The sequence below is a fragment of the Ruditapes philippinarum genome, unplaced genomic scaffold (genome assembly GCF_026571515.1).
Source record: "Ruditapes philippinarum isolate M1 unplaced genomic scaffold, ASM2657151v2 ctg12812_1_1_1_1, whole genome shotgun sequence".
Lineage (NCBI taxonomy): Eukaryota > Metazoa > Mollusca > Bivalvia > Venerida > Veneridae > Ruditapes > Ruditapes philippinarum.
Genome location: NW_026861506.1, coordinates 60,436 through 86,064, shown reverse-complemented (window position 1 = coordinate 86,064; position 25,629 = coordinate 60,436). Strand labels below are relative to the sequence as shown.

At 32.0% G+C, this 25,629-nt stretch overlaps 1 protein-coding gene across 1 annotated transcript; it reads left to right on the top strand.

Annotated features, from left to right (window-relative positions):
• Nucleotides 1-1,258: 1,258 nt before the first annotated feature.
• LOC132715879 (zinc finger protein 862-like) lies at nucleotides 1,259-24,761 on the top strand. Its single transcript, XM_060698971.1, has 6 exons — nucleotides 1,259-2,211; nucleotides 2,459-2,694; nucleotides 2,917-3,024; nucleotides 3,273-3,432; nucleotides 5,953-6,031; nucleotides 24,601-24,761. Exons 1-6 carry the CDS (start codon nucleotides 1,555-1,557, stop codon nucleotides 24,759-24,761), a joined length of 1,401 nt encoding a protein of 466 aa, XP_060554954.1. The 5' UTR covers nucleotides 1,259-1,554.
• The last annotated feature ends 868 nt before the right edge of the window (nucleotides 24,762-25,629 follow it).

The following is a 25,629-nucleotide window of genomic DNA, read 5'->3' as shown; positions in this document are numbered from 1 at the left end:
CATTCTTATTTTCGACGTTCACCACGATAGGACATCACTAGAGTAACGAAGACACATATACAATTTAGTTGTTTGCACACTGGAGTGCTTTTCGCGTATAAAATATCGTTCTGTTTAATAGGTAAAAAGTAAACATCCGTTTTCAACGGAAGTAATTGCAATGTGAATAATTATGTGTCAAACTGGAAAATGCAAACGATTAAAACTTAAGATTATTTAAGAATTTTAATCACTGAAACGTAACAGTTATGGTGTTAGACATAGGATATCGTCGTTATTTTGTCAACAACCATGCGATATTTTGGGTACAGAAGGATCAGATTTCACAGATCATTACCGTATAAATGTGTTAGTGTTTTGTTTTCTGAATAAAACACAGCTTATTGTATGTTTATGACTAGTAGATATCATCACTTACTTAAAGAATAAAGCAAAAGAAAACTTCTTAAGTAGGCCTACAGTACACTTAAAACTTAAAAGGTAAAGACAGTTAAGTTATTGTTACTCTTGGCTTATTTTTGTTACAGATTTAGTTGACATTTTCAGATCATCATAGTACATGTATTTTTGTTTGGGTTAATAAAATAAATAACACATAGGTTTGTGAGTAACAGTAAAAATATCATCCCTAGGGTAACCGTATTTTCCTCGGAATGATATTTTTACTGTTGTTTTTGTATGCGTTTATTCAAGGTCGCCGCCGGAAAGCCCATATGGGCGACCCTACACTCAAGTCAGGTCATCCTAGAGCGTCCCGCCGAGATTCTTCGTCGACTTCCTTTCCCCAGCTTTATTGGTGGAGGAAGACCCCAGGTGCCCCTCCGGGCATTATTTGAGGCACGAGCGGGCACCTGGGTAGAACCACCTACCTTCCGTAAGCCAGCTGGATGGCTACCTCACATGAAAGATTTCGACCCGAGTGAGGATCGAACCTACAGTGGTGAGGGACCTGTGATCTCAACTTGACAGTTACAAAATATTTATTTCATAATAAATGAAGAATATTGCTTTCTTTTCCGTTTTCGAAATGATAATTCTTTGTATCAATATTCTGAAGGAAACAACATTGCGCATAGGTTTTGTGTGTCAATAAAAGTAGGATTTGAGCTTCCTTAAAAATTCCTAAGATGCGTTTCTCCATTTCTTTAGCTTAATCTTTTTCACAGTTTTTTATTTTAAATTTTAAACCATTTAAAAATGCAACGACAGTTTTCAATCAATTTTAAAAGGATTGACGTTGTCATATTAATCAGGGCTCGACACTAACGATGGTCCGTTAGCCCGAGGCTACCTTTTTTCCATAAGGACTACCTAAGTTTCCAAGTTGGGTATCCCGTCGGGCTACTCGAAATTTTAGTGACCTGATACATTTAAATTCATTTAAAATAATAATAAAATAACAATTGTTATGATACAAATTGTACGAATTCAAAACGAAACCGGAAATTCATCTTTCTGGTAATTAAATGTCCGTTGGGTCGCTAATGATCGTAAACGTTAAGCGCTTGGAATTGCAAGCGTCGGCTACCTACGAGTGTAAACTTAAGCGAAAATATGTGGCGTTTCATTGAAAATGTTCAAGAGCCGGCCAAAAAAAAGGCCAAAACACGAGACCAACAGCTTGAGGCACAGCGTGAATATGACAAAACCAAAAGGGATCGTAATTTTCAACCGTCCTGGTCGAAAGAATTTCCATGGTTGACATTTGATAACGATAAAAAGTTGATGTTTTGCAAGGTTTGCCAAAAATTTGATACAACCGGCACATTTGTTAATGGCTGTAATAACTTTAGATTGCAAAGTGTCCGTATTCATGATAAGTCAGAGGGCCACTTACGTTGTGTAGGAATGGCAGATAACACTCCTAGCTCAGAAGGCCATAGAACTTTAAAATTGTTGAATTCTGCAGCACATGCAAAGTTAAGGCATTTATTCATGAACGCTCACTTTGTTGCTAAGTGTGGACGACCATACACAGATTACGTTCAGTTATGCAAGTTGGACATTGCAAAAGGGCTGGACATTGGCAGTACTTATCTAACAGACAAAAGCTGTCAGATGTTTATATCTTCAATTGCGGACACAATTCGAACTAGACAGGATGCAAAAATAAAAGCAAGTCCATTCATATCAGTAATCAGTGACGGGTCTACAGACACATCTTCACAAGAGGCTGAAATTGTGTATGTCCGTTCATCAGTCAGTGGCAATGTAAGAGTTTTAATATTCTGTTATATTTGATGATAAATAAATTTGTGTAAAACTGATTGGAATCAAGTTTATCAACTATCATTACCTGAAGTTATGGTACATGTTTGACCTTTTAAAACCGAATGACTTTTGTGTGTCACATTTTGATATGCTTCTCAATGTATTTTATAACAGTAATATATCTAAATAAAATCGTATAATATAATTATAGATATCTATTAACCAGTTGTAATTTTAATTATTTTAGGTGTACACACATTTCATGGGCATCAGAAATGTTGCCAAAGCTGATAGCACGAATATCAGCAATGCCATTATTAATGTCCTGAATGATCGTTATGGGGAGGATTGGAAAGAAAAAGTGATAGGAGTTGGCACAGATGGTGCATCTGTGATGCTTGGCAAGAAATCGGGGGTGGTTGTTAAGCTTAGGGAACATACCAACAGGCCATTTATATATGGCATTCACTGCTCAGCACATAGGTAATCATTAAATTAATTACTTAACAGCAAAGTTGTATGGAAAAATTATATATATATAAATTCAAAAATAAAAGAAATAATTGTCATTCATTGCTCTTTTGAAATGAAAAATAAAATTCATTTACCTTCATTTTTTTATATTGCTTTCATTTCAGTTTTCATCAAGTGACTTTTTTCATATTTGCATGTTATAATTGTTACATTTCTTTTATAATTTTACAGATTAGAGCTTGCCTACAAAGATGCAGTCAAGGCTGTAAATACTAAGTGGACTACACATCAAAAATGTGAAGCTTTACTTCTGAACCTTTACTTATTTTACAAGTATGTGTAACTAGCAAAGAATCATTAATTATTCAAATAAAAGGAATTATTTCAGCCAATATAATATATAATAGATATACATTATTCTTAACAACAAAACTGTGAATGTTAACAAAATTATTAACATCCATTGACATACATGACAAAATAAAATAATACTGAAATTTCAGCTGTTTGACAGTCCTGCACTGATTTTGCACATGTTGATTATATATTAACATAATGATCATCAGTTCTATTCATTTCAGACTCAGCCCTTTGAACAGATCCAACCTCAAGTCATCTTTTGAGAGTATTGGACTTAAAGTACTTTTGCCAACACGAGTTGGAGGTACACGCTGGCTTCCACATACAAAAATGGCTCTTAAGCATTTGATTCATGGACATGCTGCCATTGTTCAGCATCTTGAGCAGGTAAGAAATTAATTATTACTCATTTAACGTTTAAATGAAAAGAACATTTTACAGCAATAACTTAATTTGTAAATTTATATTGTGATATTTGATTGCGATTTGTTTTTGATTGATTGCTATTCACTTATTTAGATGCAGAACCCTACAGATCCCACCCAATAATACGCAATATTTTGAACAAGATGACCAAAACATTTTAGGACTTGTTAGATCGATTCTTGAAAAAGCTTAGTGATAATACTTTATTTAACTAATTTAAAAGTCTCTGAAGGTTTCTAGTTCATCAGACTTACCTGTTTTATCAAACGTTCAATTACTTACAAGGGTATTTCAACTATAAGGTATCTCTTTAAATCACTCTGCTTCTTTGCAGGCTTCAGGTATTTGATTAGTGTTTGGCTGACAATACGCTCGATGAAAAGGAGTTCTAAATAAAATACAATCCAGGTTGTCTGAACAGAACACTATCTGATCACAAATGTATCATATTTTAACTTGATTATTAACTTGATTTATTTTAACTTGATTATTACTACACATACAGAGCATAAGAGTTTTAGCTGTCAGTCAAAATTCAAAGACGAATAACAGCCAATCATGTATAGATTCAATTATATCTTATGTTACATGCTGTAACGTAAAATACATTCATACATTACAAATGCATAATAAAGTTCACAACTTAATTTAATAAAATCAAAATCGTCATGCAAATAATTATATTTTCGTGACATTCTTTTGGTACTTAATAATTATTCCCTAGCATGTAATTAGTTCAAGAATTGTTACGATAGTCTATCCAAATGTTAAAAAAGAAAATAGTCCTATCTTAATTATATTAACTTAAGTTGAAAAATGCATTTCAACGTTTGACAAGACATTTTTATGGTAAAACTCTGAAGATGTTAACCTTTGCAATATTTTTAGAAGTTAAAAACATATTTTTATTTAAAAGGTCTGTATATAAATTTTTAAATGACGTAAAGTTGTTTTTTTTTTTTGCGTTTCATAGGTTTTCCTTTATTTAAATGTCAGTGTGTTTCTGATATAGGTATAGTTCTTTGACTCTTTTCGGTGGTTATGTGTTACTGGTGGGTCGGGCAGGTTGGTATGTATGCTACATTCATTGTATGCAGCACTCCCTTATTGATCTTTTTCTTACTTTGATTTGTGCTCTTATTTTTTTAGATGAAATATTAAAATCTGTAAAAAAAATAGTGTAGGAGTATCGCAGACTATATTCGTAGCCATTTTCTATAAAACAAGTGACCCCTGGAACTGGACTAATTTTCAACCAAGGAACATAACTCATATCAGTTTTTAATGGCCATTTAGGCAACATGCTAAATGTGTAAGCTCTAAACATTGTAGATTCACAAAATAACTTCAACGTTTTTTCTGATATAAATCAAGTTATCCCTGAACAAGGTCAACGCGGAAGCCAAAACATGTAGTCTGCGCATTGTCCCATTATACAAAATATGTCTTATGAAGACTGAATATCACAGATAAGCTGTCAAAATACAAATTTGAAAGCAAGTCACACATCTCAAGGGTGATTAAACACTAGTAAACAGCATGCAAATGGGGAGTTGTTGAACCACGTAACTAGAAAGTAGCCGAATGGAAATAACTAAAAATACCTTAAACACAACTGATAAGATGGATGACATCCCTGATTGAATGTACCGGCCAAAGGAAAAAGACTCTCAAAATGTGATCACTTGCTTTTGTCGATTATCAAACTCTAGCCAGTTCGTGTGCATAGTAAAAGCGAACGTACTAAATTTTGGTATTTATTTCTTCTTCTCAATTGAAATATAATGAAGCATCAGTAGGAATTTTGCCAAATCATTAATCAAATATGAAACAATTCTAAGTTTTGAACATAATCCTTATACAACTGTGCCATTTAATGCACAGCTTTTTGCATTTACTGGTAATTCCTATTTGTTCTGGAATTTCATTAATTACATTCTTTTTCAGGTGACAATCTGTCAGTCTGTTACATGCCATTGCGTAGGTCTGTACAACAAGATTTTAAAATAAAGCATGCCCTGTCCTGTAAATATAGTATAATTAAAGTTAACGAATTAAAGAAATAGTAGCCTACATACTTTGAGATTTGCTTGTGCATCTAGCTTTTTATTAGTGGTTCACTTCTAAACCGTCTGTTTAGGCCTTAAACCACCAATCAGATCAATATTCGCAATGACCAACAAAACCAAAGATTCAAATTAGTTTGCAAGTTTATTTTGATAGAAAGAGGATGCGAAAGGCAACCAGCGTGATATGAGTCTTATATTGTTACATACTGACCCATGGCAGGATTTGTTATTACGTGGAAACCATATACAGGGTTATCAATACCAACCCTACCCTTTACGTATAAAGAGCATTTTATTAAGTGAAATTGTGATAGAATTTAAACCTGGTGTGATAATGTTTCTCCTGGTTTTGGTGGATTTCAGGTTAACTACGGTTTTAAATCCTTAGATTACCCTTCTTGTATAATTCCAGGCACGACAAAGGTACCTGGGAGGAACAACCAGCCTTCCTAAAGCTTGTTGGATAGCTAATGTGACTTGTACTCATTATGGTAAATGGAAAGTAAAATGTTGAGGGTCACCTTTACCATTCTACCACGGAAGCCCTTTTATAGTGAGAGGATGAATAAATTATTTACAATATCATTTGTTTGTTATGATTATGTCAGTTTACCGTTTTATTCCGTTCGATATAAAATCAATATATTAAGCGTATGTGGTGAAGTAACATTTTAATTTTTTTACTCCAAATTCAATGCCAATTTACTTATAATAAATTATTGTAAACAAAATCAACAAGGACAGGCGGCGCTCAATGATCATAAACCTAAACACGACCCAGCAACAAATACAAACGGCCAGTAGCCTAGAAGGACTCCTAGCAAAAACTGGACAGGGTGCACAAGGCAGAGCACGGACATGATCAGAAATCGTTATTATTTCTGTGTGTACAATTTAGATCTTAGATCATATCATTTCAGATCTTTGAGTGTCATAAACCTTACAAAATGTATTTTGTGACGTATTCATGAACTCTTAGTTGTTTTGCAATGATGAAGATACCACAGTAATTCGCGATTACAAAATCTGATAAATCAGAATTACATGATATGCTATGATATTGGATCCGGTCAATTACATAGCTGTATATTGTCTCCTAATATTTCCCAATAAAATCGTAATGATAATGCATTCATTTACTTCATCAATAGACATTTGTAAATTTGTGTACAATTAACAAAAAAAAAGAGTGATGAAAAATGAAAACTCGAAATACAAATATTAATTATTGATAATTTTCAACATTAAATTAGTTTTTTCTCCATTATATACATATAGGTTGAGGTCCATTTGAAAAAAAAACAACAGAAATTTCGATTTTATAAAATGTCATCTCATGTTAAGTGACTAAAACATGCATGTTATTGGTGACTTTAGTATGACCAAATGAGCCTTATCCTGAAAAGATAGAACCATAACATTTTTTATTATATGATGTAAAATTAGCTGCAATCTCATTGGTCCAAACTGAAGTCAACATAACTTTTTATAAAATCATGTTCACTGGGTGTAGTATCATATTAACTGGCTGAATTGGATTTTCCAAATCTAAATATAGATTGAGATTCATATTCAATGACCATACACCGTAGACTGTTAATTACGTGTGTAAATTAAAAAAATAATTGTCGCGTTTTGTCCATTATAGCGTATTTCTAGATTGAAATATCATTACTTTACTGTTATACCTAAAGGCTAAACCGCATCGATGAGTATAAACTTGAATTACTTTTGTATGCGCAGCGTTTGCGTAGTGTTGCACGCCTAACACGTGCGTCTTTTTTTCCCGCGCTTCAACGAGGCAAAATTTTTACATGTATATAAGGCTGTACTTTTTCGTGATTTTTTTGTATTCTTAGCCTATTCATATAATGAAACAATTATTGACTAGTGAGCCATTGAATATGATGTGATATTCACCGGCAGAAAGTCATATTGATCTCGGCTATCGCCTCGGTCAATATGTCATGTGCCGGTGAATATCACATCATATCCAATGGTTCACAAGTCAATAATTGTATAATATTACAGTTTATTTCGAATTTCAACTGTGTCACATTCATTGTTGAAATTGCTCTGTTGCCATCTCTAGACGACAAATTTAGGATTTACTGGCTTGTTACCAGACGTTACTTGGTTCTTATTTCATAATGTATAGATGTAAACAGCAAATGGCGTAAGACACAAGATACTCGGTAGAATTAACGGTACCTTTTATGAAACAATATGTTCAATTAAGTTTTATATGTAATGCTTTTTCTGTCTGGATTAACGGTAATAAAGCATTGTTTCATACGGTTTGTTATTTCCATTCTTTTTGCGGGAAAATACATTTTATACTGCAATTTCAATTTGTATATCAATCTGTCTCCAAAGATACTTAGATTTTGAAACAACCATACAAATAATCTTTTTGATTACAATATAGGGACTGGAAACTTTGTTTTATATCTACTTTTAAGTGATACGATTGTTCTTCGAAATCTAATGGAATCTTTATCAATTATCGAACATAGCAAAAGTCAGGAGAAGTACAACCAAAAAAAAAAAATACACCATGATTTGGATAAGTTTGATTTCAACAGCAGCACCAAAACATCGGTCCATACTGCCGTCCTCATCGAACAAAAGCAGAGTATGGTATCAATCGAAACGAGGTTCGGTTTACACGAAAAGCGTGCACTGAAAAAACGTACGCATATTTTACGCCAAACGAACGGACGTTGAAGGATATATATAACAGACACCCGCAAAATAAACAAAACTCTCTTTGAACATGATAATGCTCGCCAAATGAAAACATTTCAAATGTTCAAGTCAGACTTGAGTTTTTTTTCTAACCTTGTGACTGCATGTAGCTCATAAATTAATTCACATTGATCTGTAATCCTGTTAAATATAGTTGGTAGAGCTGCAAAACGGTATTCCCGAGGGTCGATAGTTCGATGCTTGATCAGACCCTGGCATATCAATATTATTTTGTTCAATAAAAATAGAATGAATAGGGCTTTCTGCACATATGCAAAATACAATTGGTACGCATATAAATACAGACTGTTTGAATAAGAAAATCTTGCAATTTAAGAGTAATTCAGTTCTTAGCTTTTGTAAACTGCGTCGAAATACTTTTACAACATAATGTTACAAATTTTAACACTATGTTGAAATCACAGGAATAAACGACCTAAATTTTTGTACGAGACACTTAACATATTTTACATCTTAAAAGCCGGTGAAATGTACAAAATGAATCTATTAAATTTCGTTTTCATTTGTCACTAGTTACAGATGCAAAAAACGATTATTTAACGTTTTAACGGACGCTGGCGCACGCTTAATATGTATTTTTAAGGATAGCAAAAGAACGCTAACAAACGCATAATAAACGAATTTTCGATACACATGGTGCGCTTGTAAACAATGCACGCTTGGGAAACGCTTTTATCAAAGGTAAGTTTTACGATGCATGCACGCACGAACGAAACACGCTATTTTAGACAACCGAAAGGTTTAACCTACATGTAGTGTATTGAGTCATGCTGAACGATCTTCAAGTATAGAAAATAAAAAAAATCTGGTTATGAAACAATTTTTTTATATTTTTCACTAACACTTGTAGTAGCATATCAAATTTAAAGTTTATGTTTTTAGAAGAATGTTATTGTAATGTAATATATGAGAAGTATGGTAAAAGAGAAGAATCTATTGTTTTATCATTTTGGTATCAACAGACGATAACCTGAAGCCATATAATATTATTTGTGCAAAGAAGAAGTGTTTTGTCTTTTACGCCATTCCATAACGAGAAATAAGCTTCAAAGATAAAAATGCGACCAATGAAATATCAGGAACACTTACAAATTGATATTTATTATGATATACACCTTTTAATTTTCTACAGACTTATTGCTTCCTTTGTACTTTTTGTCATTGATTGTGTCAAACTATTCACAGAACTTAATAAAATATCTAAATGAATGTACAATAGGGACTCGACATATATCTATAATGTCTGTGACAATTAGATAATTTCTATCGAATGTTTAAAATAAAAACGCATGTACTTTTCTGTAGCAAGTTGACCTTATTTCTCTAGAGCATTATACATGTACATTGTTAACTTTAATATACATTGCCAATATTGGTTATTTCGGCTTTGATGTATGTACGTTAACAGTAATAAACAAGTCAAAGAAAACATATTTTTCCTATGAAATATTAATATGTCAGTGTTTCGTATTCACTCACAACTTGGTATATTTCTATGGTTGCTTTCACGTACCACACTTTAGTTGAGAGTTGTTATACTATTATATGCCTTTTGATATTATATACTTCACATATAGTGTTAAAGATTAGTTTAGATATCGCTTTAGCTAGTGCTCAATTAAATCGAACCTGACAATGAGCTATCTTCTCCGTTTCCAAATATTTTTGTCCCATAATGTTTTATTATCTCGTGCAGATTATTGTTACAAAGGACATTGGTTCTAGTAAACACTTATCAAACATGCACACATCCCGTATATATTATATAAAGTTGAAACGTGTTTTTTATTATAATAGCAACCTTTGAAACGAATAAGTTAAAAACCGACCTACTTGGCCTCTTTACAAGTGGGCCTACTTGACCTAAATTTTTCTTAACAATTTCTTTGATATCATGTCTTGTGATTTCTTTACTCATCAAAATTAACTTATTCCTCATCTACGTTTATTTTCTCTATTTGAGAAATGTTTATTGATACACACTGTTTGTACACAATGTCAATTTCTACTATTGTATTCAATATTTATCTGACGAAGTGTATTGTCATATTTTATGATAAAAGCAGAGTCATATATAAATTATGTAAACTAAGTCTTCGTTGTAAAAGCTCTTGTATATTTGGATCAAGGACATTGAAAATGATAAGTTTATATAAAAGTATATGTAATAAATTACAAAAGTGATACTGTCATTCCAATTTGGCCAAAACACAACGCATTTGAAATATAATGAAATGTGCTGAAGCAAGTGAAAAGAATAAGAATACAGATAAGTTATCTTTATCTTTAGATTATTTCAACCGTATTTTACAACAAACATTCTCGTTAATGGATTCCGTATGGTATCGTTTACCTTCTTGTACTATTTGCACTAAAAACAACGCGCAAACACTAAATATTCTAGTATTTGTAATTGTGAACATTTCGGAAATATGATCATTGCCATTTTTTTTCTTCCGCTATATAATTGACAAATTATTATCTGGGCTCGGATATCTCGTAAATCACGGTAATGGATGAGATAACCGTCAGTTACTGGCTAAATTAAGCTCTAACTTGAACATATAGGTCCGATTGACCCAACATATGACTGTGGAAACCCGTTATGACAAAAGCATGAACATTTGATTGAAAATGTAGACAAGCATGTGACCCTAAGGTTAAATCCGTTAATATAGTACATGTTTATATCTTACTAAAGACAATCAATACACTTGAATAGGTGCATGCGTTTTCAAAATTAAATTATTCGGGGAAAGATAAGTATATAATATTTATTTTTCAATACCAGTCAATTAGCTAGAGTAAATCAAATTAATAAATTGTAAAATGACGTAGGCATCTTCATTAATTATTGAAAATTTAATTATTATAATAAAATACATAATTGCTTTATCTTCTCAAAAATGTACTGTAAATACATGAGCATATCCTTCCGTTTTTTGTTGTTGTTTTTTTTTTTGTGTTTTTTCTTTTAAACCCAACTAATTATACACTAGTTAAACAATCATAACGCCGCAAAAACTGAGATAACATTGAAAGCATACTTCTATATCACTTAAGTTATTTGAAATAACGGGTAAGAAAGATATTTTGAAAAATATCAAAATGACTAAAAAATGTAACAAATTTTACTAAACTTTTATTAATTGACGTTGGTTTTCATGGATAAAGTCACATTTTATAGATAAGGGCACTTGTTTTCTATTTCAAAAACTTGTATTATATTTCGACACAATTGAAAATGTTGCAGGCTCAGTTTGACTCTGTGAAGTCTTCATGTCATCAAAAATATCACATTTTTTACTGCGATCTCTCGGCGCTTTGTAAGATATAACAACGCCTAGCAAACGCAATGAACAGCAAACAGTCAAGTGTAACAGGGCCTTTAGTAAGCATAAAACAAGAGTCTCCCAGGTCATGTCCAATTCTGACCTAGGGTCATGATTAATACAACGTTTGTAGAAAACTTTCAACTGATGCTACAGGCAAACTATCTACGATCTGAGTAGATTCACATTATAAGAATTACATTCGTTTTTCTATTTAAGTCTATAAAAAAAAAGCGACCCCCTTGGCGGGTCATTTTTGATCTCAGTTGACCTTAGCCTGTGTTTTGCAGGTCGACTTATTAAAAGAATTAATAATTCAGCGAAAGACGTTTTAAAGAAAATAACCGTGATATTTACCTTGACCCGACTAAGTTTAAATTTGCGCCAATATTGTTAACATTTTTGCCAAGTAGATTTAATTTTCTTCCACATATTCAAAAGATACGGCCCGGGCACACGAAAACTCTAAACCTACAAAGCAGACTCCAGTACAGCCATCATTTCCGGATTTTCGGACGTTAAAAAACTTTAAAATCCAATAAGTCATACTCATGAGTTCCTTTGTTCTTAAGCGTGAAATTATAATTAAGATAGTTGCCTTGCACCTACCCAGACGCCTTGTTTTCGTTTGATTTTTCGAAACGGACAAGTATATTTAAAAGCATTTCAATGTAAATACAATGCAATTAGGAAAATGATGTTTATTTTATTATAAGTTTGCATGATACCGTACTTTTTAACATAACGGTTAATAACATCTCTTGTTATCGTGTTTTAACCTATTAAGCCATTAGGTAAGGATAGGTTTGAAGTGTTATTTATATTTTGTGAGCTTAGAAGTTTGCCAGACAAGAATATTTATCAATTATTCAGTAGATATACGCTAATCAATTACCAAAATGATGCTGAACCGCTGAACACGAGTAATAATTTGGCTAGATATCTCTAAACAGTTTTAGTCACAGATATATTCCTCGGTAATTTGAGTCCTTTTCGTTACAGTATCATTTTAAAACGCACAACTTTATTAAAGGTCATTTGTTTCTAGTTCAATTATTTTGTTGCCTCAAATTTTATTCTTTTGGTTTTTTTTCTGAGGTTTCTTTTTTGTTATGTGGACACTGTTGCTTATTCTGTTTTATTAAAGCAGAGCTAGTTCTTGTTTGTAAGGAACACTATTTTATAGTCTGTTAGTAACAGCTCTTCTTTGTTAAAATTTATATAACTTATAAAAGTTATATTTCTGTAACCTCGTTCTTCATTCACTTTACCTAGACTTAAAGTCGTATAGAATGGTTGAGCATTCAATTACTATTACTTGAGTTACACTTTTTTTACACACCTATAAAATGTGTCTACAGAGACTGTTAAATGTCAAGGAAAAATTGTTACTAGAATCGAAATATATTAAAAGACAGATTGATGTTAACCTTTAAGATACAATGCTTTTCTGTGTGTTGTTCTGTAACAAAATAATGGATGCTAGTTAACATGCCAATAGACGTTACAATAATATCATTTAAAATCTAAATACTATATAATGTATCTAAAAGGAGAAAAGCATAATCCCTGAAAAAAAGCCCAACATGGCAAAACTAAAAATATTGCACCCAAGAAAAAAATGAGGCTGTTTATAGACGGTACTTGTAATTTGCAAGTTACCGTGTTCATGCCGCGGTTATCATGACAAATTCAATGTGACACATTAGTGCCTTTCCACAAGAAGCGGCGTATGGTTTCCACGTCAAACACGAGTGTGCCCTAAATGAGAAATCAAATATGAGACACTTAATAAAATAAGTGGAATTTTGAAAGGAGTTCAGAGGTTATGAAGCTTGCATATCATAGAGAAACTGTACTTTTGAAAGAATGACTTTCATTATTATATTTTCATATATCTCGATTATCCTCAGGACAATCTAAAGCAGTGGCAATTTTGAGTTTAAACAAAGCTTATCTCTAAAGTATAACACACAGGTAACCTTTAATATGTATTTTAAAATCATAAACAGAGCGACAGAGCAACAACAGTAGGATGCATTGCATGATTTGATTTCTGAACTGTTAAATCGTTTTTAATTAAGGTCATATTAAATTACGTTCGCATTCTTCTGTATTGATGCAACGTACTTTCAGTTCCGTATGTTATACAGAACAAGAGGAAAGGCATTACAAATGGACTATGTGAAAAACAAATTATTAATAAGTTATTTGTTTCACCTTTTCTTTACAATTCGTTAAAGTATGATAATAATAATAATATGGTTATTGTCACTGTTACTTTATGCAATCTGGAACATAATAACCCATTTACTTTCTTATACCAATACATAACGTATTTATATAAATAATAAAGGGAAGCCAGACATTAAACCGAAGGGAGGGACAAGAGTCATATCGTGCCTATAACGACTTTATCAGAAGTTCTATGAGAGAAAACGGTTGTCAAAAACGTGACAGATATTGCTTAGAGAACACTATAGACTGATATTACCGTATTTACATATTTTATAAATTTGCTCACAAAGAAGAACAATCCTTTTTCAATTTAATGATCATATGACATCGTATCGGTTTCTTAATTAGTGCACAGTATCTTAATTTTATATTTGTCATGATATATTATACCCACAAAAAATATGATATCTTTTATTATAATCTTTTTTCCACAGCGTATTTAGCTGAATATGGATAACATGAATAAACTTTGGTAATAATATTTAAAAAATAATAGCTTTTAGATGCAAAATAAAATGTTAAATACTGACAAACTTGAGTAAATATGTGTCTTTTTCATTTCGTATGTTTTACATTTGTTACAAAATAGCATGTATTCCGCCTTCTATGGAACTCATTTATTCTAACAATTAACTGTTAAATGTCTTACAAGTGCATGGTCAGTTATAACTTTTTTAAAATGTCACTTTTTTATAGAAAAGTATAAACATTTTCATGTTTCTTGTGTGTAATATTAAATGTTGACGAAACATTCAAAATGTACGGTCTTCTCTCGAAGTGAGTCCACCTGCTTAGACAAAAAGAATCAGATTAATATTTTACTCCGATAACGTTTATTTAACTTCAAAACAATGCATTTATTCTTAAATATAGCAACAACCTATTAAGTAACAACTATTTATCTCAAGCAGTGATTGCATTTAAAACTCTATCTCCTTTCTGAGAATCGAAGGGAAATCATTTTCTTATAACACATGCCACTGATGCCAGGTCTCTTTTTAATCCTTAATGAGTAATATGAAAGTAATGTATACTGTTTTGATGCTCATTTGACGATATGAAGCTCACACACTCTGTTTTCAAAATACAGGTTTACAAAGTTGAATATTTAAAAATTGTCATGTCACATATTCTAATTCATGTAATTGGAGTAACATAAACGCAGCGGATAATCGTCTTACGGCATCGGCAATCGATTCAAAACAAGATCTCATCGTTACTGCACTCAAAATCAAACAATTTTTGATTTTGAAAGGCAGAGCAAAGGGTTTTAAACTTAAGTGTAGGCACGTTTTATATTAATGTTTATTTATATATTAAATACAGTTTTACACAAACATGACAATGCAAATGAAATCTCATTGATATTGTTGATAATATACATCTATGATCTACCAAAACCTGACAGTTTTCAAAATATTTATTTCATAATAAATGAAGAATATTGCCTCATTTTCCGTTTTCGAAATATTAATCCTTTATCAAATTTGGGTCCGCATTTAAAAGAATATAACATTGCGCTTGTGCTGTGTGTGTCATTTAAAGTAGGATTTGAATTTCCTTTAAAATTCTTAAGATAAGTCTCTCCATTTATTTAGCTTAATCTTCTCCAGAGTATTTATTTTAAGTTTAAAACCATTTAAAAATGCAACGACATGAATCCAATCAAATTGAAAGGGAATTACGTTGTTATATTTATAAGCAATCCATTGAACTAGATGACCCAAACATTTAATGAATTGTTAGTTCAATTCATGAAAAAGTTAAGTGATTATACTTCTGCATTAAACGGTTTCTAGTTCATCAGACTAACCTGTTTTATCAAACGTCCAATTACTTACTAGTATATCTCAATTATAATGTATCTCTTTAAGTCACTCTGCTTCTTTGCAGGCTTCAGGCATTTGATTAGTTTTTGGCTGACAATATGCTCGATGAAAGAGAGTTCTAAATAAATTGCAATTCAGTTTGTCTGAACAGAAATCTGATCACAATATATCACTTTTTAACTACATTATTTCTAGACATACAGAGCATGAGAGTTTGAGCTGTAACGAGTTATATGACCCAGCAACAAGCACTAACGGTCAGGAGTCAAGAAGGACTCCAAACAAAAACTGGACAGGGCACAAGGCAGAGATCGGACATGAAATCATTATTATCTCTGTGTGTACAATTTTCATTTCAGATCTTCGAGTGTCATAAAACTTACAAATCTATTTTGTGACATATGCATAAACTCGTAGTTGTTTTGCAATGAAGATGCCAAATAAATTCTCGATTGCAAAAACTGATAAATCAGAATTACATTTTATGCTATGATATTGGATCTAAGGATTCCCCGAGGATCCGGTAAATTACATGATTACAGCTGTAGATTGTCTGCTAATATTCCTCAATAAAATTATAATTATGATAATACATTCATTTACTTCATAAATCGACATCAAAGTTGTACATTTGTGTACAGTTGATAAAATGTGGACAGGAACAATGAATAACTCGTACAACAAATTTTTGATAACGTTTCAAAACTAAAACAATTGTGCTCGATTACGTACATAAAAGTTGGGTTCCAATTAAAACAGAAATGACAGGGAATTTGTCTTTGTTTAAAAAAGTGATCTCATGTCAAGAGATTGAAAAAGGTATGAAATTGGTGGCTTAAGGCAGACCAATTCAGCCTTATCCTAAAATAAAAATCTAGTATACGGAACGATAACTTTTTATATTACAATTTATTTTGAATTTCAATTGTGTCGCATTCATTGTTGAAAATGCTCTTTTGCCATCGGTCCGTGAGATATGTCTCGACAAATTTAAGATTCACTAGCTTTTTATCAGACGGTACTTTGTTCTTCTTTATATACAATTTATTTGAACATTGATGCATTACACAAGATACTCGGTGAGTTCACGGTAATTTTTAAGAAGCAATATGATCAATATTAATATTGAAATGTAATGCGTTTTTCTGTTTGGATTAACGTTCATACAGTTTCAATTCGGTTCGTTATTTTGATTCTTTCTACAGGACAACAAATTTTACATTTTATATATTTTTATAGTTTATACTGTAATGCTGAGTTGTATATAATTATGTTTATAAAGATACTGTCCTAGCTTTAGAAGTTTTAAAGCAACTATAGACATATTTTTATGAATTACAATTGAGGGATTGGATAACGTGACTTATATCTACATTGAAGTTATACCATTGTTCTCCGAAAATATTATTGAATCTTTATTTATTATCGAACATAGCATAATTCATGAGAAGTAGAACCAATAATTTATTTACAATAATTTGGATAAATTTGATTTTCATCCATAAGCAACAATAGGATGTGTCCTGACAGCGTGCTCATGGATACCAGAGCAGAGTATGGTATTCAATCGAAACCAGAGGTGTAGGTTTTGCCTATATATCGGGATAAATAACAATGGTATAGAACTTTGACTGTGGTTCAAAGGTCTATGTGACACAGTAGCTTATGACTACACACGCTAAAATTTAAAGTCACCAATCATATCACGAGAGGTGTTTACAGTTAAACAGTATTCAGCGAGAGGTTATATTTCTCAAAGATGAAGAAGTAAATCATTCCTAAAAAATGTCGCGACGCTAGAAACAAGTAAAGAAAGATATTGGAAAGCAAAGTGGATATGACCTGCGGGATAAGCCACATTAATCAACTAACAAAATACGACATTAAGAATTGCTTAGACTAGGGTTTTATGATTTTATATCTGCTTAAATTGATTTGAAATTAATAAAAAGAGTAAACAACTCCATATTTCGGTCGCACCTTAGCACCGGCCGAAGCGGAGTTATAGACTCTAATTCTTCAAGCACATGTTTGCGTACGTTTTGATATGGCATCGAATGAAATACTACTCTAAGGTCTTAATGATTCATGTGACCATAGTGTATTGGTATTACACAAGACGCACACTCTGAAAAGACGCGAATGGAACGGTCTGAAAAGGAAACGCTACACACATTTGAAATACGCCATGTACTGCAAAAATCTGATCAATTATTTTTTCCCTTGAACGTGAGTACTGGCGCCTAGCACAGCCAAATGAAATAAAATTTTAAATGATACAAGATACCTGGTTATAAAAAAATGATTTTTTTGTGACGCTCATCTGTCGGCCATTTTTTTATGAAATTGTAACGAGATGTTTATCGTGTTTTGTGGGCTATTGGATTCTGAATCTTACCGAGGGTACTATCAATTATATGGATAGCTAAGTAAGCGGCTTTATTGATACTCCAGTTTGTCACACCCTTTACATTCTTTTTATTGAGTGGTACTCATATTCATTGTGGCTAGCTGGTCGTAAAATTATATAAAGATCACATACTTAAGAGCAGAATATCACTTTTTGGGGGTATTGGATCGCTGTAGCAAGGATCTCCACTCTCCGCTCTCTCACTCAATTTTGGAAGGTGAGCCTGCTCAGTCTCGCAAAAGATTGGAAGTCACAGCATATAGGCTAAGAAGGAACATTTTTAAATTTTGGAAGTCACAAGGAAAAACAGGGAGTAAATGACTTCCAAACTTCCATTAATGGAAGCCCTGGTGGAGGGTGTCTTTTTCAGCTAAAATGGTATGTATAGTTCTCTTGTTCTGGCTTCCAAAGATTTATAAGCAACTTTTTAACATCTTTGTTTGCCATCTGATGCGGCATTAAGTTTTGGATTAGACCACACCGATTTTGTGTCAAACAAATTGGGGCATGCCCTTAGCTAGGGAAAGTTCCCATGGCGTTACAATAAAATAAGACACTCCTGTTAGTATTTCAAATGAACTATAAAATCCAATGAAATGCAACTCCCTTTGTGATCATAGCCAATATCTTTGATATCTGCACGGATTTATATTACAGGGATCGGACACTCCCAGTTAACCCTATATAAATGCTTAAATATCCTGTCGTGCATCCGATAAAGGTACACCGATCGATAATTTACCGGCGCTAAGCGTAAATGCCCGTTTGCAATGGATACCTACTTTACAAAATACCATATAGCTTTTCCATTTATTATCCGATTTTTGAAATTTAAAGTTTATTTTGAAGAAAAATACTTGTTTAATTCAAATATCTAATTTATTTTTTTAAAGGTACAGTTTATCTGACCGCAACGACGATTAAAAAATTAACTTTAAAAAAATCCGCGGTAAATTTACATTTTTTTATATAAAAAGTAGGTATTTGAAATTTATTATCATGGTAACATAATAAATTCAATTTCAAAATAAAAAATAAGCCGATGTTAGTTATTCACAGATGATCAAAGATGCAATATTTAAGATTAATTGGGTTATGTAGTCAAATTTATTAACGCACAATTGTTTTAAGGGAAAAGTATTGCGGGCTTTACAATTCGCTCAACACGTGAAGAAAATTTATTCATTTTTTAGTACAAAATATTGCCGAGATTTAAATATTGCCATATTCAAAGAATATTTGAATTTCCTTCATCATTTATATCATTATTATTTTTTTGTAAATCTGTTTTCAAAAGTCGGTTCAGTGAAGAAGATAATCGTCGAAACAATTTTAAAAGTACTCTCGTGTGGCTGTCTCGATTCCGGCCTCGTATATTTTAAATATTCTTTTTATGTGAATGCCTGTAGAAAGATATTATTGATATATTTTAATGTAACGCTAGAAAAACAATAAAAATCTTAACAGTTCGAGTCAGTATTATGCGAAATAAAAGTAACTTTTGATTATTTTTTACACAGCACTTAAATTTCTTTGAAGTTTAATTACTTTTGAAGGGGGTTAATTACCAGGTAACAAGTGATAATTGAAAAACTTTATTTTCAAACTTTCATAACCAGGTTACATGTGATAATTGCAACACTCAATCTTCAAAAACAAATAGAATTTGAATGTATATTTTGTATGTGCGCGGTCTTTAACTACAGTCAATGGTATGTGTGGTAAGAAAATGATTCTGAAGAGGATATATATCAATACAATGTAAATCTATTTTCTTTATTAACATTTTTAAATGAAATAGAAAATATACAACTAAATTTGTATAGCCCTTTCTTTGAAAACTAATTAGAATAAACATATGACAAATAAATCATTTGACGTGAATTGTGAAGGATAAATATGAAAAAAATCTGTTTCAAAATAAAAAAATATATTATAAAACAGCTGTTCCGTATGCAAATAAAAGTTTCTTCCTTACCAATCTAATGAATTAATCTATATATGAACGCTTGTCTAGAATGATCTGAAAATATATTTAATACACTTATTAGTAGAATATTTACTATATTTATAGTAATTAAATATACAGGTAATCAAATAAAAAATGTACACATCATTTGGAAATAATTCACAGAAATAAAGACAAATTTCAGACTTAAATTTCTTCAAAAGTTTTTAAGCAATCAAGAAACATTTTTTTTGCAATGCACCCATTAAACCATGTTAAAAAGAATTATCTTAATCTGAATCGCGGTAATAATTTGTGCTTGAAGTAAAAGGGCGTCAAAGTGTAGAGAGTATGCCTAAACAATAGGCGAATATTTTTTAAATTAGGTACTTTTTTAACTAAGCGTAGCATCGTTCTATCGGCATATTTTAATATATAAATACTTTAGCGACACAAAATAATACTGTATCGATACATTCATATGTATTTAATTTTTCACAAAGCTACAATAACACCACATACTCTTGTGAAAATCAGTCATATTTCGCACTCCGCGCGTTCCGCCATCTCACGTTCTGTCCACCTTTATCCTATGTGCGATTCCGCGCATGCGCGCGACGAGACTTTAAGCTAAACGGAAGTGTCCGATCCTTGTAATATAAATCCGTGATATCTGGCAGCGGGAAACATGAACAAGATTTAAGCAAGAGAAAAGAAAGGAGACAAAATGCCTAAATCTGCAATTGTAATTCTAATGCATATATTTTTTTTGTGATCTTTTCCTTTCAAAATAAAATAAATAAACGATCATAAATGTTATTCATTACATAAATCAATGATTGCCCTTGATTTAAAGTAAAATTGTATTTTAAATAACGAAAATTATCACAAGTAACTGTTGAGCTATGCAGTATCTTGGCCATGTTTTGCCACGAGAGTTTTCGTTCTTTTGCAAACATTCGCATCATTGTATTTTATATATCTTTGGTATTACATACACTCACAGGGATTTATTTGGCCAATTTTATAGTTGTTATTGGGTTATATTCCCAATCAAAAATAGTATATTTTTTCCCAATTCATAGACAAAAATTCCCAATTGAAGGACAAAAAAATAAACTGGAAATAGATAAGAAAAAGGAATCTTACATTGTAGAAGCTTTGTAATGATAAAAGTAAGCATGAAAGACCACTTTATCTTTGTTTTCCGGTATAATTGTTTGAATTTTTGAAATTGTAGTATCATATTTTTTCCCAGAAGAAGACACAAAATGGGAATACTTATTTTTGATTCTTAGGCATTTAAAAGGGTATTTTTTTTCTGCGTCACAGAAAACGCACTGATTGAATTTCATTGCGTCATGCATGAAAAAGTGCATCAAAAATGTGCTCTTGAAGAAACACTGGTCATCAATGCTCTTTCATACTCAAAAATTTCGAACCTTATAAAATCTTAGTACCCAAAAGAATTTTGTTGCCCAAAAATTTCTAACTGAAAGTAAAAAAAAAAGATTAGTGTCAGTGTTAAAAAAAAAAAATAGGGTCGATCGGGTTCCCTGAATGAGACATTATTTTGCCTAACATCAACATGACAATTATATGTATATGGGAATTGATCTTGTGAATCTGTGATTTTCCACGGCAGATCTTTTATTACCCGTCAGCGGTTGTTTGTTGCAGCTGACCACAGTATGTCCTCTGGGACTTTCTGGAAAAATCACTAGAGCTATATATACTGTATATGGCTTGCAGTTCCTTACCACTAACAGAACAGTAACCAACACGACATTTAACTTATGAAGCGTCATACTGAACAAAAATGTAGGCGCTCTAAATGTAATGTGGCATAAATCAGAAAGTCGAATTATATTTATTCATCATGGCTATGGCTAAAAATAGTCCTTCAGATTTCCCAACTTATATATAAATATAGGCAAAAAACGCTTTAAGAATTTTTAAATTTTTAATTCAATTTGGCTGATTTTTTTAACTAGACCAGTGGAACCAGCATATTAATTGATTTAAAAATAATTCCTTTATTGAATTATGCACATGATTTACTTGAGAAAAGGTTTTATATAAGGTAAATTGTGGTTTTTATCAGAATAGTAGAGTGGTCAGTAGACAGAGTAGGCAGAGCCTCTTTAAGCAACATTTAAGGTATATGTTGAAAGAGATGTATGCATGAAGCTGGAACAGTTTTCTTTAGTTTTGGGAGCCAGAATTAGTAGCACATCAGATGTTAACTTACACACAGGAAGTTCAGCCATTTTCAAAATGGCTTCTAGTACATGTGCTCGCGCAGTTGGTTTTATAAAAACAAAAGATTATGATGTTTTTGATCAGTGTTGTACATTTTGTTTGACAAAAGAAATAGATTATCACTCAAGTCATTACTTGATTAAAGACAAAACTGTTTTTTATGTGCATTTATTTTCAATAGAATCAAGTAAACGTGTGATTACATTTATGAACAAATTAGGTTTAAAGTACATTTATATTAATTGCGTGATTCAGGATGGTGACACTTTGTAAAAAGGAATTTTTATTACAGGTTACATATCATTTTGTTTTTAGTCCCCTTCCAATGTTCACAATAGGTGACTATAGATTTGAACTACTTCTGTCTGCTGGACCAAAAATCTCAATAACATTATAATATACCATTTCATTTATTTAAATTGAGAAAAAAAAATTGATAAAACTAATTACTTGGTACATGAACAGATTGCAATTTTTATGGAGATAATGCACATCACCTTGCAAGTCACTTGTTTGGCTTTTCTGTATTGCCTTGAAAAAGGCAACATATTGAGATTACTTTAGGCGGCGGTGGTGTCACTGCATCGGGGCGTCCCTCAAAGCTTGTACGGAGCATAACTCAGTCACTATAAGTCAGATTGAACAGGAGTGCAGTGCACAAGAATCATTACTCTGCGCTTCTTAATTTTTTAGCTTGACTATTTTAAAAATATTTGAGTTTATGCAGTCGCCTGTTAGTCTGCGTTGGCGTCCTTCAGGTTAAGTATTTGCGTGCAAGATGGTATCTCCATAAGTACTGAAGAGAATGAAACTTCATATAACTGTTAACTGTGATTATTTTACATGATAAGACTAGGTTATATAACTCTGACAAACATTCCGAAAAGTGCCGGTCCGACGGACCTGACGGGTCAAATTACGTTTGGACCAGGAAAAATTCTGTCATAGCCGGCTGTGCAAGGTTTTAGTTATGGCCTAATTTCTGCTCCATTCCCCCTGAAAATAATATGTTGTCAGTCTGGGAATTTAAGATTTGAAGCTACTCTGAATTGTGAAATGTAAATAATTTTTCCCTTATACTCTTTACAATCTTCTTGGAAAAGTTTATTTTTCGAAAAAAAATAATAACTTGTCTCAGAAGCGCTTTCTGCAGACTGTTTTTTCCCCTCTTTTTTAAAGCTGAAATTTCCCCTAAATATCAAATTAGTAAAACTCACAGAAAATAGCCGGGATAAAAATTATCCCAGGGGGCACTTGTACAGACTTATAAGTCTGCAGGTGTGTAAAGTCCATATCTCTGGAGAAATATTTTTACCCATTGGCAAAGTCACGGTAAAATCTCAAGTCTGGTGCCATTAGATTTAAACATTAGAAGAATCTGTCATTTTAATTTGGTGGTTATCCCATTTTGGCTTCATATTTTTTAAGGTCCAGAAAGATACTGTTAGTTAAAATGAAACGTTGAATTGAAACAACTAAGCTTTATCTTCAGCTTATGATGAGAAGATCAACAAGACGTACTGGAAATTTTAAAGTGGTGATAGTGTTTTGAGGGGAAATTGAAAAAGGGATTTTTGACCCTGGGGATATAAAAATTTGGAAAACTTTTACCCTTTTAAAAGGAAATTTGGGTAGTTATCCCAAGATTTTTAAACGCTGTGGTATTTTCAAGTAGAAAAAAGGGTTTGGTATTGTAACCTGCATTGTTTTTCCTTATCTACACTGGGAAGTTTTTTTCTTCAGTTGCAGGTATAACAGATTTTCAGTGTTTGGAAAGCTGAATGATAGTTAGGTTTTGGAACTGTCTTATTTAATTAACATAAAATAACAGAAGCAAGATACTTGCATTGTCCTTTGTTGTCATTTAGGTGCTTTTTAATCTAAAATAAAAAACATACTGTTGACTTACGTTAAGGTTATGGTTGTGGCCTGTGGGACTCAAATCACAACCTCTATAACTGGAATGGATGCTACCTGCAGTTGGTGCAATTAATTAATTTTAGTATGTGAGGAAATAAAAAATGTTTATAGACAAAAATGTTTGTGACCATCCTTAAACCAAAACAAGATGATAAGAAAACCTTTAAATTTGTGTTGGAAATTTGTGTTGTCTGTTGTGAGGATAATAATAAACTTAATCAAAGTAGCAATGAGAACTCCACCATCTGTCATTTATTGTCTTTTGTAATTCAGTAATGTGCAAATAGAAACTAAGAATTAAAAGCTTAGGTCTAAAACCTCAACTGGTGGCAGGATTGATGTTACATTTCAGGGCGTGGTGTTAAAACAACAATAGAAAGGTTCAAGGGTGACTTTCTGTTGCACTATAAAGGAGAAACAATATCTGCAGCCGAAGGAGAACAGAGAGAGGGGAGAAACAGCACTGGATATAGATTTTTCTACAGTGACATGAAAGATAATTTGTGGTATTAAAAGTTTTATATCAGATTCTATTCTTAATACATGTATAATCCTTCAAAATGCTTGCAGTAGAAAATAACTTTAAATGTCTATTTCTTATAAACTTACATCCTTGCATTGTTCTAGTTTAATAAGCAGGATAGGTCTTGCCTCATTTCACTTCACTGCCATTGTTCCTAAAAAGTAAAACAACAGGGTTTTATTAGATGTCTGGTGAAACAATTTGTGTGCATTTTTTAAGGTCCTTATGTGAAAAATTGATGTTGTTTCCACTCTGCACCCTAACTTCCACAACTCACTAAAATAGTTTCATATTGTTTAGGTGACTATGATATCGCTTGCACCAAAAATGTGTTTTACTAGAAATGTAAAATGTATCATCTTTCATGTTAATGTCTGCAGTCTTATTGCCCAGATTGGCAGCAATCTTCAAAATTTTGGTTACCCAGATAAAAGTCTATAAGCCAAAACCCTAAATGCCCATTAACTCAAAATGAATAAACAAGTATGAATCAAAAACATGTCAGTGTATAGACTATAGTATATCAAAACACTGTTTTTTGCCCATGTTTTGCTGTTTAAATATTCTTTCCCAAATTTGGGTATTTCTTTAAAGGAAATTTTTAGGGGGCCATTTAAACCCTTTGGGTTTTGTCGGGACTTTTTTTGACGTGTTGATGCTACAGAGGAGACAAACAGACTTGGTAGATTGGTAAACCATGGTAGAAAAAAGGAAAGAAATTCCATTATGAAATTCGTTAAAGGATGTGGTTTAGTTCTGTTTGCACTGAGGTATGTATACTGTATTTTTGTACTTGACAACACACATGCTTTATTAAAAAATTGTTTTTATCATATACATAGTTGTGAATTTTTCTGA

Bases quoted from the DNA above. Each gene is read 5' to 3' on its own strand.
- LOC132715879 (XM_060698971.1), top strand. From the start codon at position 1,555: ATGTGGCGTTTCATTGAAAATGTTCAAGAGCCGGCCAAAAAAAAGGCC. The intron at 2,695-2,916 runs GTAATCATTAAA...ATAATTTTACAG, and splicing joins ATTCACTGCTCAGCACATAG to ATTAGAGCTTGCCTACAAAG. The intron at 6,032-24,600 runs GTAAATGGAAAG...GTTACATTTCAG, and splicing joins TGTGACTTGTACTCATTATG to GGCGTGGTGTTAAAACAACA.